At 36.4% G+C, this 14,051-nt stretch overlaps 2 protein-coding genes across 3 annotated transcripts; both read left to right on the forward strand.

The window, feature by feature from the left end:
* The first annotated feature begins 367 nt into the window (after positions 1-367).
* Positions 368-7,699, forward strand: LOC139964898 (uncharacterized). 2 transcript variants are annotated; one of them, XM_071966956.1, is made up of 9 exons: positions 370-493; positions 1,135-1,422; positions 1,757-2,372; positions 2,841-2,945; positions 3,269-3,415; positions 3,660-3,859; positions 4,393-4,468; positions 5,093-5,218; positions 6,135-7,695. In XM_071966956.1, the coding sequence occupies exons 2-9, from the start codon at positions 1,187-1,189 to the stop codon at positions 6,240-6,242; spliced, it is 1,614 nt and encodes a 537-aa protein (XP_071823057.1). In that variant the 5' UTR covers positions 370-493; positions 1,135-1,186; the 3' UTR covers positions 6,243-7,695. The 2 variants fall into 2 exon arrangements, with proteins under 2 accessions (XP_071823059.1, XP_071823057.1); XM_071966958.1 differs by lacking the exon at positions 3,269-3,415 and having other exon boundaries at positions 368-493; positions 6,135-7,699.
* An 853-nt stretch (positions 7,700-8,552) lies between these two features.
* Positions 8,553-14,010, forward strand: LOC139964622 (protein transport protein Sec61 subunit beta-like). Its single transcript, XM_071966378.1, has 4 exons — positions 8,553-8,705; positions 10,523-10,623; positions 11,096-11,200; positions 11,518-14,010. The coding sequence occupies exons 1-4, from the start codon at positions 8,703-8,705 to the stop codon at positions 11,603-11,605; spliced, it is 297 nt and encodes a 98-aa protein (XP_071822479.1). The 5' UTR covers positions 8,553-8,702; the 3' UTR covers positions 11,606-14,010.
* The last annotated feature ends 41 nt before the right edge of the window (positions 14,011-14,051 follow it).

Here is a 14,051-nt window from a genome sequence, read left to right on the forward strand (position 1 = left end):
TTTTTTTTCTTTGTTTTTCACAAACCAACACTTCATATCTGAATTTGATTTAGCAGAAAAAACGGAAAAAGAATAAACTTACCTTATTCTTCTTCTTGACATTGTGGAAATAAGAAAGGCTTGTCCCAATTATTTCTGATTTTGCTTCTGGGACACAGAATTCCAGATGAGTCCAGTGACCACAGATGCTGCAATTACCACAGTGCACTTGAACTTCACCTCATTCCTCCAAGTTTCTCTTAGTAGGGATGGTGAAATCTTTTGACATGTACATAAAAATCTCAGTGTCACCATCAGAAGAATATGATTTACATTACAGTTGAATATTATTATAGAAATGTGACATGGGGGTGCGCCATAGTAGGGGTGCGCTAAATTACTTAAAGTTTGCAATCTAGCGGTAGCATGTAGATATTACAAGTTTCATTATCGTGTGGGTAGGCTACGGTGAATTTGAAATATTACCGAAGTCCTTGCACCGGTCCGACCCTGGGTAAACCGTAGTGTATAAATATTTCTTGAGGATGATAAGAGTGTTACATGTGCAAAGGAAGACGCACTTGCGTTCCCATATTCGGAGGTTTAGCCTAGGCTGGTAGTGACTGAATAAATTTTCACACATTGTATACGCTATAAAACTGATAGTAGTTCCGCGAAATATCATTTCTCGCTTCTAGCCTACATTACAGTAGGCCTAAATTTAATTTAGGTTACTGGCCTAGATTATCTGAATTAATCTAGGTATAAAGTGTACTAATCTAAGCCTACCTTAAATGAAAGCAGTAAAGGAGCCATAGGCCTATACTGTAGCAAAATATAAGAAACATAACCTCAAAGTCAAAACATAGGCCTAGCTATAGTGAACCAAGGCTGTATGGCTCTGTAGTGAACCACACATGTCGCCCTCAAGTCATGCTAGCATGGACCAAGTTGATTCTGTTTGGTGGGATGCTGCAGCTTTTGATTTGAGGAGAAAACCTATAGCATATTACTGCTGGACTTCTTGCAGCCCTAGGGTAGTACTGGATAACCTTCATATTGGTTCTCAACAGTATGTTATTGTTTCCTATGATGTGAATGTGAGAACCTATACATTTAGCATACATTAAGCAACTTTTTAATTGTTTTCAACAGCACAGAATTTCTTTAGAAAAATATCAGATGTTGGCCAGTATGACTGATCAGGATGGCCCCGAACAAGCTGCTTGAAAAGTTTCCAGTCTTTTGGAAACCAATTGTCAAGGCACTCATGGCACCCAAATCTAACAGTAAACTTGTAGAGGAAGTCCTATTGAGAAATTTGTGTAAGGATGCACCTGGCAGAAGCAGTGCGTCAAGCAGATGTGAGATTCCAGACTGGCATAGCCTCTTAAAGAATCTTTGTGAAGCAGAACCTACACTCACTGAGAGTGGCATTTGTATGTGAGTAAAACATTTACATTAAAATTTGTGAGAGACTATTACAGTGTCCAACCCCCCCCCCTCCCCTTCCCAATTCAGCTTGAGACAAACAAACCTGAAGGCAGAAATAGAGCGTTATTCATAATACTGTCATAAAAATGGCTAAAGACTAATCTGTAATAATTGACTGCCTAGATTTCAATGAGCGCTATACTAAAAAACTGGTATCACAAGGCCTGCAAATCTTACCCCTCCCTTGATAGATAGGATTGCCCAGATTTGTCTGCAGTATATTGAGCTGAAGAAGGGCTCATTAACATAGATTATGTATCTTGTTTTTTATTCCCTTTGTCAGGAATCCAAGATTTGTGCTCATGTCCTTCCATGCCCAGCATTGCATGTTCAAGTTTCTGGAGAAACACAAAGCAGAGTTACCACTTACAATGCTTCAGACATTTCTGAAGTCCACTCAGGACAAACTGATAGATGATTGGTGCAAATTGTATCACCAGCTACTACACATTCATAACTTGAATATGTGTTCGAAAGTACAACATACCATCAACAAAGGTTTTCTTAGTCAAAAGTCAACTACTTATTTTGAATCTCTTTGTGATCAAATCAAGTCTGAAGACAGCAATAGAAATTTGCCAAGTTCTCAACCACAATGCCATTGGTTGTCCGAAGTTTCAGCACATGATAAGGGCCAATCTGATCGATCAATTCCTTGCATCGCTACCGATAGCCAGATCTCCCAAAGGAGGAAACGAAAAGTTTCTGTTGAAGGAGAAAGGCAATCTGTTTCTTCATCTGCAAAGAGGCAAAAACTGGAACCTTCAGCCCAGGACATTTTTCCAGATGTGGAGAATGACATGTCAAGAGAAACTGAAAGCGAAGCATCTATGAAAGATGAATTACCTGCCTCTCAAGAACTTTCATCCCAAGGAGATATCTGGAAAGACAGACTAAAGGTATTCTTTAAAATAATGGACTTTGGAGTCAAACTGAAAAGGCATTAATAATTCTTCATTTTTGCTCTTGGTTTCTACAAACCTGTTATTGATTTCCATTATCTCTGCAAAATCGTGAAAATGGAAAAACACTTGTGCAGAAGAAAGTAATCATTAGGTAGTTTGCTTCATACGACACATTGGGCTCGTTTTAACAGAGACTGCCTTAGATAGGACCAACATGTATGTATAATATACACTATGCAAAGCTAAGTTCATTGGTTTGGTATATGGAAGCAAAACCAAGGTACAAGACAAACCTTAGCTAAAAATAATAAGAACATTTCAAGGAAGTAAACACACATCATTGTTACAGTATAGTCACCCCCATTCTGTGTGAGGTGTCCTGCATCTCACAGATGTATATAGCATTACCATTGAATGAATTGTATATGTAACATAACTTAGATTATCTTGTTCTGTCAACAGTCCACGTTTTCTCCGCTTCAAGAAATCTTTCAGTCGTCGAAACCTTCAATGACGCCTGCTCACATTGACTTGTTCAAACAGCTGATGACAATGTTGTTGGTTGAGGTAAACAGGAGGCGTCTTTACTTGCAGATTTTTTCATAGCCCAGTCTTTAAAAGAAATAACTGTCTGGCATGCATTGCATCAATACTTTTCTTTGTAAACTATGAATTGTTTTCAAATATTGTTCACATTAAATGGAGAGGATTTTTAAACTTTTACTATGGGAACCCTTTGTATACAGATTACAGTCCAGTTTTGTAGGAATATTGGCCTTGCCTTTTGCAATTGCATTTGAAGTTCAGAATTCAGAATTTGCTACTTTATATTACATTTAAGCTTTCCATATCTGACAAACTTTTCAAACTTTCTTGCTTAATTATTTCAGGTCGACGCGATATGCAATGCCCTAGAGGTCCAATCCCTGTCTCTTCCATCATTAGCTGTTTTTGTTCAACAGATGGTTGCTATGCCAACCAATTACATCAGCTTTACTACAGCTAAGTTTCTAGCTGGTTGTTTGTTTACAAAGAAGGTATGTTGTCTTGTCTATGAAATCAAAACTTTCCCTTTAATTTCAAATTGTAATTGTTTCGAATCTGTACATGCAGGTATTTTCAACAAACGTGTGGGCTATTGTCTTTCTTGGGAGGCTGAAAAAAAAAATTGAGTACCAAAATAATCATTCACCTTGGAAAAATTTAAGTTGACAATTTTTATCAACAAAGCATTTTCATCAAGATAACATTTCATGTTGTTAAATCTGTTGTTTCATACAGATTTCAGAACTGAAGCAAACCATACCCAGAAATTTACTGGTGACCCTCATCCAGTTTGCTAATGCTTACCCCAAGCCTCTCCTAGAAGGTTGCCTAATTCCTTACATGCAGAGAGGTATGCTGGGCCCACACCAAGCTGACTGTATGCTGAAAATTTCAAAAGAATGCTTAGATAACCAGAGTAAAATCTTGTTTTTAAGGTAAGAGCCAGATGGAAGGTGGTGGGGTGGGCGGAGGGAAGGTGTGATGGCATGGGGGAGAGGGATTTGTTGTTGGCCATTTTGGTATGCAGCTTGTACATATTTAAATTATGTCATTCACAGTGTGGAAAGGACTGTTATTAGCAATTTTTAGTCATTTAGGTTATGAAAGTCTTAGTGAACTCAATACATTTACATATAGTGCAATCAATCAAAATGATTTACTTTGGTAAGTTTCAAAATCTGATTTGCATATATACAATTTGCCCCTCAGACATCCAGGATATTCTCTTTTTGGGGTATGTCCAAATGAAAGATTATTGTTCAATCTAGTAACTATAACAAAATCAATTGAAGGTATGACTGAATGATTTTATCGAACCATTGACCCGTGCCGTGGACTGCCTAAATGATAGTTCTGCTTGTCTGACCTTACACTTTCCAGACAATTCTTTCAAGTTAGTCTTAGGAGTTAAAACCACGTTGCTCATTTCGGTATATTTCTTTTTTATTTTACCCGACTTCATATTTAGGGCACTCCTTCAGTCGCACCACTTGGATTGGAATGAACATGTCAGTGGCTTTGTTCAAGGGATAATCAACCTCAAGGCAAGAATGATAAGTTACTCCTTTTACATTATTGCAAGTCAATTTTTACTCCACCAGTCAGGTATCATAATCTTTCATAGTTTTCACACTATTATTGGCGCAAAGAGCTCTCTCACTACGGCAAGCAAGAATGTAAGGTTGGGCATGTCCTTTAGTATCGAAGAAAATATGAGCTAAGAAGGAAGTGTAAACACATATGTTCATAGATCTAAAGAGTGAGAGAGGTTCGTTACAATGATATTTTAAAAAGTAGCTGGTTCTTGAACCCTATTTAGGCTGGGCTATAGTTCCTGTTAAGCTGGCTCTTGTGTTTTTAAATTCAATAACAGGTTGCCAAATACATGGCTCATTGTCATGGTCCTTAGAGTACAATTAAGCCTACCAACAGATCCTCAGGAAACACGGGTTTGCTTTTTCTCCTCCCCCACCCCCCCCCCCCGCTCACCCCTCCTACCTCTCTCTTTGGAACAAACTACCTGAAATTATCAAGCTCTCTCTTTCTTTCACTTTTGTTTCAATGCACCAAGAGCATCTTTTTTACAGATGCTAACACAATACAGATGTTCATTAGTATTATTTGGTACGTGCAACTTTTGATCAAGGTATATTTATTTGTATCTGTAGGTGGAAGTGGACTCGGAAACAGTTAACATTATCATCACAATATTATGTGCTGCTGGAGAAACTCAAAGGAAGTGTCCTAAATTCTCAAAACTTTTCTTGGCAATTGTCAACAAGTTTAAAGCAAAGGTATGTCTTGTTTTTTTCCACAGTACGTGGTGATGGTTGAAGCTGCTTTTTCAAAACCAATATACTGAAATTATTTTACTTTCAGAGGCAGATTGCGACTGGCCTACAGATTAATGAAAGCAAAAACTTGGAAAGAAGATAGATTGCAAAATATGACATTTACAGTTTTGTCATATTTATAGTTTTCCATAATACTTCAGGACTCAGTTTATCTACCAAGTTCAGCACATACTGGTAATCATTTAACAGTTTTAAGTTGCAATTTGTGCTTCTTCTCCACAATACCATAGGCTCCTTGTTACCACAGCAGCTGATTTGTTGTTAGAAGCTAACATCAAGTACCTGTTAGAGACATATTATATATAAACTTGATCCATCAATATGAAAATGAGGAAATTAGAGATAAGTTCCAGCAAAGGTTGCTTTAAGAGAAGCATTGAGACATACTGCTAAACCAGTTCGAAGGCCCGTGACTAACTTGATTGGAAAAATAAAGTCGCAATTTAAGGACGCTTACATTAACAATTTCGAGGAAGCAATGAACCTTGCACAAGATCGTGATACGTGGCAGAGGTTAATCACTGAGCATGTCGGATAGACGAGACTCAACTTACTACTACTACTAGAGAGAAGTTCAAAGGTTTTCAAATGAAGTAGTAAAACATGTCGGTACATTTGTGGGACACAACATTGTCTGAAATGGTGTAAATGGTTACTTTTATGGCAAGGTATATAAGTAACCAAAAGTTACCCCGGTAACACAATCAATTGCATTAATAAGGCTCAGATGTCTTTGTCATTGCTTAATTTTGTTTTTGCCATTTTTCCAAATATTCCGATATAAAGAGAATTCATGTATACTTCTATTCTGTTCTAATGTTTTTGGTTCTCTTTTCCCCCATTTGCTTTTCCGCAGCTCACAAGTGATCAGAAATCTCTTTTACTGGCTGCAGTCGAGAGAAATGAAACTTTCCTGAAGAAAGCAATAATATCTGCATTGAAGAAAAGCATGGGAAAAAAATAAACTGATTCAGTAAAGGCAAACTTGACAGTCATAAGAAGAACTGTGTGTGTAATGAACTGCTGTGTGTTATTTACTGTAATATTACATACAGTTTTCGACAGTGCTAGTACTGTGCGGTAGAAGAACAAACCTTTATAATTTTGTTACCAAAATACCTTGTTGAGCTTAAGCAATATTATACAAATAATGTATGGTTATGACTGCAATAGTGCAAATATTTAATGAGTTGAAAGATGGAATGTTCCATTCAACGAGGCGCAGCCGAGTTGAATGGAACATATTACATCTTTCAACGAAATATTTGCACTATTGCACGAATGGAAACCATTACTTGTTTTATACAACATATTATATTAAGATGGGTTAAATGCACTCATGCAACAGATTGCTTTGAACAGACAGGTTTCTCTGCTCTCTTACCATTGAAAAAAGTGCTACCAAAAAAGTATAACCCATTGTTATATTTCATAGAGTGGAATAGAGCGGATTTTGCATGCAATCAACGAGCAATTGACCAATCAAATGACCAGAATACAATTAGGTGTTGTATAAATTGCAATATTTTGATGAAATGTATCATGACTTGTTTTCAAAATAAGATTGTGATCAGATAAGCTCAAACAACATTCACTTTTCTGAACTTAATGACATTACTTTGCAACAAATCAATGATTATGTTTCGTCTTGAAAAGTTAAACAAATTATGTTTGTCAACTTGATTCCTTTACATCACTTTAAGGCAGCTGTAAGGATCATGGTATTATGTTCTTTTCTTCATGAATATGCAACATTTTAGCAGAACTGAAATACGACAAGTTGAAAAGTTTTTCGAGTGGAACATTTCTTGTAGCAATCCTGTTTTTTCATACTGTCGTACTATGCGACTCACAGTTTCCTGTTGTGTGTATGTACCAGATGGTACCACATTTGAATTACTGTGTAGGTATCTGTTTTTGCATCTGACCAACTAAATTCTTACCTATGTATTTAAAAAAAAAATTTTTTATATCATATACCCTTCCACCTTGTTTGTGTGTGTAATGTGATTCAAACCATTGACATGGGTAACCAGCTTTGACCTAAAGTGGTACAGTTTCATTAAGAAACAATCCATCTTCTGGTTGTGACAGATACACAGCTATTTTTCTCAGTCTTGGCATTAATTGCATTGTCTAAGTAACGTCTTCTGGTAGTTTCCAAATTAAATTTCATTGTTTACTTATCTTGTGGCATTTTGTTTTGAACAGTACTCAAATCATGTCTCTGTTTTGTATGGCTTGTTTGGCTCAAAGCCAGGCATGAGTAAGCTGTCTTAAAACTTTGATATTATAAACATATTAGATTACATTAGATACACACGAACACAATTATGTAAGAATTTTCTGATTAGAAAAACAGGATATTTGACATTGAAACTAACTATTAAATGAAAGAAATTCAATACATTTAATGATATTTGAAAATGAATACAAATAAGTTGTCATTTGTGTTATTGCCTTTATAATAAGGAAAGTCTACAGTCTTGTTTATGAGGGATGGAAAGGATTCTCAAAACCATGATATCTCCCATCAAGGGTTATTCATCATAGTTGTTGTGGTTTCATTGTCCATATTTCTGCAGTTCATTTGAAGATAATTTAGTGCTATTCCCCTGGCAAACCGAAGCCAACTACGGATTTAGGCTTTTTTTCATATGAAACAACCTTCAGTGACCCACAACAAATATTTCATAAAGAACAGGGCTATCAAGCTGCCACAGCCCCCCCCCCCTCCTAAGCTGTAGGCCAGCAAACATGGCCAGCAAACATAATACAAGTAAATAGAAATTCTGGCTACATGCCAACAACATGTATTTTTAACACGCGTGTTTTTTCATACTTGTTCAGTTGGAACTTTTCTACGGAGGCATAGAATTATTAGATGGACGGTACAACTGAAAAAAAAATCACAATTTATTATAAACTGACAAGAGGATAGTGAACCTCAAGTGGAAAGCGGTCGGATTTCACATTTTTTTACCATAACATAGTTAATTAACTCATATTTTAAGAGATTTTAAAATTTCTTTAAATATGGAATTTTATAGATTTTTATTATTTGGCGATGTTACAATTCAACAAAATTGACATCTGAGTTATCATCTCAGTGGCAGTCAGGAAACTTAGTTTCCCTTAATTTTGGCATTATCTTGCAGTGACATTTCCTACGAAGAGCGTTTAAATAATTTTGTCATTCTGAAGTGGCAGCTCCGTAGTTGTACTTGGTCAGTTTCTACCCAGGATTCTCACTCCTTTTTGTGCGTGTGGTACCCATTTCCTTCCGTAGGTTTGGGTAAAATCTTTCGTGAAGCATTTAAAAATGACAAGTTACATTTTGTAACGTCGCCCTCTCTTTACGATCACCACTAAACAGCTGTGAAAGAAGACGTGTCACTAGTTTCACGATCAACTCGAAAATAAAATGGTAAAAATGTCATTCTTTGTAACCGAAATGTAACAGTAATTGGGAGAAATCTTGCTTTTTGTTCTTACATGATGACTATTCATTTTCTCGTCTTTTGAAGACATGTGTTACTAAGTACAATATCAAGCCGCAATGGTTATGCTAAGTTAGACTACGTGTGCAATTAATGCTGTGTTGGCAATGCTAGGGTAGTATACGCTTAACAAATGCTTCGCGTTGTTAGTACAAGCCTAGCCTAATGTTATGACTTCAAGTTAGGCACTATCGAAGCCCAGAGTAATGTAGAGTTGGAGTTGAACAATGTCAACTATGCCCCTGTCACAAAGAGAAAGAACCTGGTGTTTCAATTTTGTAGTGAATAAAATACAATCTTTAATTTTGTAACATTTTGCTACTTGCTTGAAAACTCATGATTGACATGTTTGTTGAATGTCAACTATGCTAGGCCTAGCCAATTATCAAACACATATATGTTTTTTTCTCATAATGATTATAGAAAGTCAATGGGCGTAGAGCATCTCACTGATAAATATTAAAAGGGACATAAGAAAATGGTCAAATACTGGACCCTATCTTTTGGAATGACCCTAATAATGTGTTCTTCACTGTGTGCCTTACTAAGCCTTACTCTGTGAGGATCAAGCACCATATGGCTGTTTAAATATATATATGAAATATGAGAATGTTATTGCTTAAAGAGTCCTTACTAAAATAAATTGATCTGAAGTTTTGTTCTCAAATTATTTTGACACAACTTTGTTACATTAAAAACCTCAATAAATAAATAGAATAATCAGACTAGATTGATGAAAACTTGACCCGTCTGTGAGACTGACTATCTAAACATGGATATGGCAATGGTTCATGCATTGATTCAGACTTTCATTATTTATCGAGAAACATTGTTTCATGTTTCAAAATGGCCCATACTTGGCAGTAATCTTGCATGACTTCCAAGGAGCAATTTTGATTCCATACAACTTATTCACAATTCTCAACAACAACTTCTGTGTGGACACTTCTGCTGGCTGGTTAGAGGACCTCACAGATGCTGAATTTCTTTTTCTGTTGAGTACTCATTAAAAACCCCTCTCGGGTATCACAACGAGGATGTTGGTATGCAGCGCAGCAGTGCTAGTAACAATGCGTGGGCAATCTAGTTTCAAACACCTCAAGACTGGGGCTCTCCTTAACGGCCAAGGATTTTGTATTCCAGTCTTGTATAGTCCTAGGATAGAAACTATACTGAAAAGCACGATCGTTATGTGGAATTTGAGTAAAGCAGCCAAGTCTCCTTGGTTTCAAGAGTTAAAATGATGAATTAAAATGAGTATTACCTTGAAAGTTCATGCTATACATGTAGCAGTTTTTACATTTGGTGGGCTGCATATTTTCTTCTTTTTCTTAAGTTTGACCATGGCCCACCAGCATTTTCCATGCCCAATCAGTACATATCTGTGGAATATGGATTCTTGATATGAAATAACAAAATTTCAATGATCCACCTTTTCTTTTCATTGGATTAACGTCGTCTAATAATCTTTAAAACTGAACTCAGTATTTGAAAAAAAATTATTTTGAAAACTGAGGCTAATACATTGTGATAATTTGTAGTGAAAACATATGGAACAGATTCAAGACAATATAGGTTTTTATTATGTATCACGTCCAAATCTTTTCCATGACGTCAATACACACCAGTGTTTGCTATCTGTTTTACTTTTAAATCGCTATGAGAAATCAATTGTGCTTAACAGAAATTCCATCGTAAACCACCACTTTTCATTGGTCATTTCTTCTGTTGTTTCGTCATGTAGGCTGTTGGATCTCCAAGTGCGACAAGTGTAGGAGGAGGCCGATCGCCTTCATCCAAATCAGTATCACCAAGATCAGGCAGTTCCAGTGGAGTAAGATCTAGGTAAGAAACACTGGAACCATCCAAAATATCTCGTCCTTGTCCTGGAGAAAGTGAGAGAAAATATCATGTCTTGAGAAAGTGTAGGATGCTAGGCTTTTAACCAACAGATGAACTGAAAGAGATGTACTGGTGGTTAAGGGACAGATGGTTAGGCTCGAGGAGTAGATGGGAAAATCGGAAGAAATGCATATGAAGCAAAGCAACATGGACAGCCAGTATTCAACAGTTCTTTGAATGTCAATTTGTGTACTAATTCGTACATCTAAAAATGGAAACTTAAAAGCTTTATCACTTCTTCAGTTTATATGAGGCATGTCCTTGATAGGTTTCTCCAATTTTATTAAAAAAGGTATTTTTCAACAGTTGTTTGTTTTCGTGTATATATTAGCTAGACAACAGTTTTATGTATCATTTTGTGTTGCACAATCGGATGTGTTCCAACATGGTATTACTTTCTTTAAATATTGTACAGGAAAACTGTAGCAGGAAGCGGTGCAACAAGATCTCGCACTACCCAGAGTGGGGGCGGTGGAGGCATGTGGAGGTTCTACACAGAAGATTCACCAGGAATTAAAGTGTAAGTTTTGAGTCCGGGGAAAATGATTTCCATATGTTATCACTGTAGCTCATTGGTAGCAATTGCTATCTTTTCTCCTTTGCCTTTAATCTTTAATTTTTTGGGGTTTAGAGTTAGACTCTGAAGCGTTTGGGTCACTTGAAATAGGTTTGGGAAGTGCTGCTACAGGGAATTGGGTTTGTTTCAATCCTTTTCCCTGCCCGTATAAAGTATTGTGTATGCATCAAGATGTACCTCAGCCATAGGTAGGACTGCCACTAAAATGGATTATTTATTCGTATATTTTTATCTTCTTCCTTTTGTGTTTGTTATTGCAGTGGACCAGTGCCCGTTCTCGTTATGAGCCTCATCTTCATCGCGTCCGTCTTCATGCTTCACATCTGGGGCAAGTACACCAGAGCTTAGATCAGAATACGATATTAACATATGATGATGGAAATAAAAATGACATTCCAGTCAAAAAGAACTGTATCTTTTGAAAGAAAAAAAAACAATGAAAAAAATCCAATTAATAAATACTTGCAAAACGATAAGGATCTTTTTGACAGACATTGCGAGCACTGAACATCAGCCTCAAGATGAGAGTAGCATTGAAAACAGAGAGACCACAACAGTCTACAGCTACAGTGTGTGAACGATAACCAAGAGAAACAAAGGCCTACGATGTGTGAGAAGATACATTGACTACTACAGTATACTGAACTGCCAGTCATCGTCAGGAGCTCTGATGTAGGGAATGCATGCAACTCACAGCCTGTATATCCATGACGATATGTTAACATATCAGGGTGTATCCATGACGATAGCATTTTATGTGGATATATGACAAATGTGTATGCATCTTCAAGGGGTTACCTTTTGTGGCCAAGCAGCTTAAATTATGCCATCATTTAGTGTTTTGATCTACTGTACAAGCATTTCCTGTTTATTTAAGTTCTCTGATATGTCTGTGGTTACATGTCTTCAGGACCCTCTTATAGTTCTGAAGTGATTTACATGTTCCTTTACCCTGTGTCTTATTTTTTCCTTTCCATGCTTGTGTTTCCTTAAAATGTTCCTCAGAAGCCCTTTTCAATGAATAACATCTAGCTGATAACTATTGAAGTTGAGTTGATCTTAACTCGAACCCTAACTTCTTTCTGGGTTCATGCCAACAATGTACCTATCAAGTATCAATCAATTCCTCCACAAATATGCATTTTCTGATTGAAAATTATGAAGTTATTTGACCTATTAAAAGTTTGTGTTGTTCTGAGTTTGTGTGTCTTATTCTTTCTGTGGAGAATGTATTGTTTTACAGCGACTTCTGTCTTGATAAGCTTTGAAGTCCTGTCAAGGAAGGGGTGGACATGTCTGGGAATGTGTAGAAGGGAGTGGTGGGGAGGGAGTGGTGGGGAGGGAGGGGTGGTTGGGTATGACATAAGGTAACAATGAGCAAAAGTCTAAGTTGCATTTATGTTATATGAAAACCATATCTGTACTTTCAAAATAAATTTGACTTTACAAGAAAATGTATGCAATTGTTATTTTCTTTTTCATCTATTTTATGTTTTCAGGAGATTAACACATTGGCATATTTGTTATTTGTACATAATTGATTCTACCTTACCTTTCAAGAGTTTCCATTGGAAGATGAGAGGGAAACTTTTGCATAAAATGTGACAAATTAGTTGTAGTTTAGAGTTGTCACTTTATTAAAGAGCTGTATAAAAATTCATTAATTATATTGTGTAATACATATATTGAATATATCTGAGAAATATGTAATAAGATTCAAAGAAATGTGATAAAGTCATGAAACCATTTCAAACTATAACGCACCCAAGGAGACATAATTAACCTCAAAACTAAAAATTAACAAATAGAAATCACCAATGATAAAATTCACCACAAGGTTAATAACAAGGTAAATTGCAAAAAGCAGTAAAAAACAATTCAGGTGCAGATAAGCAGTTTGGTTAGAAGCATTTTGGGAAGAGCATATGTAACAGCATTTCTTGCATTTAAAAAATTATCCTCATGAGGAAAGAAAAAAACTGAAGGAAGAAAAGAGCATTGCACACCGAAGAAAAATCGAAAATAACAAGAGATGATATTTTGCAGAGAAAAAGAGGAAGAGGGAGTTTGGAGCATGGAGAGGTATATTAGATCCTCCTGCACGCAGGAACTGCAAGCAGGAACTCCACCAGGTAGGTGGAAGAATAAAGAGCATGGGAAGCAGAAATATTCCAGAAGAGAAAGTTTCAGTAAAGATGAGGGATACTGGTATGGGAAGGATGGAGCAAGAGAAAGATGAAGCAAGAGGAAGGAGGAGGGAGACAAGCAGGATTGGAAGGTACTTGCATTTGGCACAAGATGAACAGGATCGTTGCATAGAGGGATATAATATACGTGTGAAACATAAAATAAGGCAATCCAAGTACACCAGATATATTTTCTGTGCTGTGTTTTATAATGGGGTAATCACTGGTCAAACAAGTACAGCCAGTTGTGCTATCAAAATTTCTCATTTGAAAAAAATCCTGCAATTTACATAAAAGATTCAAAACAAGCTATGAGAACGGAAAATTGTTTTTCTATGTGTTTAATTTTAGGAGGCAAACTTTTCATTTGTCTTGTATTTTATGTCCTATCCAGACTTGAACTGCCTAATGTAGGATGACTAAGGTCAAGGTAAGGTCAAGCCAGTGAAAGAAAGGAAGGGACAAATGACATACATGAAAGACCCCCAAAAATACCAGCAGAAAGAAATAACTCAGAAATTGAGAAATTTTGAGGTGAAAATTTCAAATGAGGCAAAAGTACAGAAACTAAAGTAGAAAAAATATATATACAAGAAACACAGAAATAC

The sequence above is a fragment of the Apostichopus japonicus genome, chromosome 23 (genome assembly GCF_037975245.1).
Source record: "Apostichopus japonicus isolate 1M-3 chromosome 23, ASM3797524v1, whole genome shotgun sequence".
Lineage (NCBI taxonomy): Eukaryota > Metazoa > Echinodermata > Holothuroidea > Aspidochirotida > Stichopodidae > Apostichopus > Apostichopus japonicus.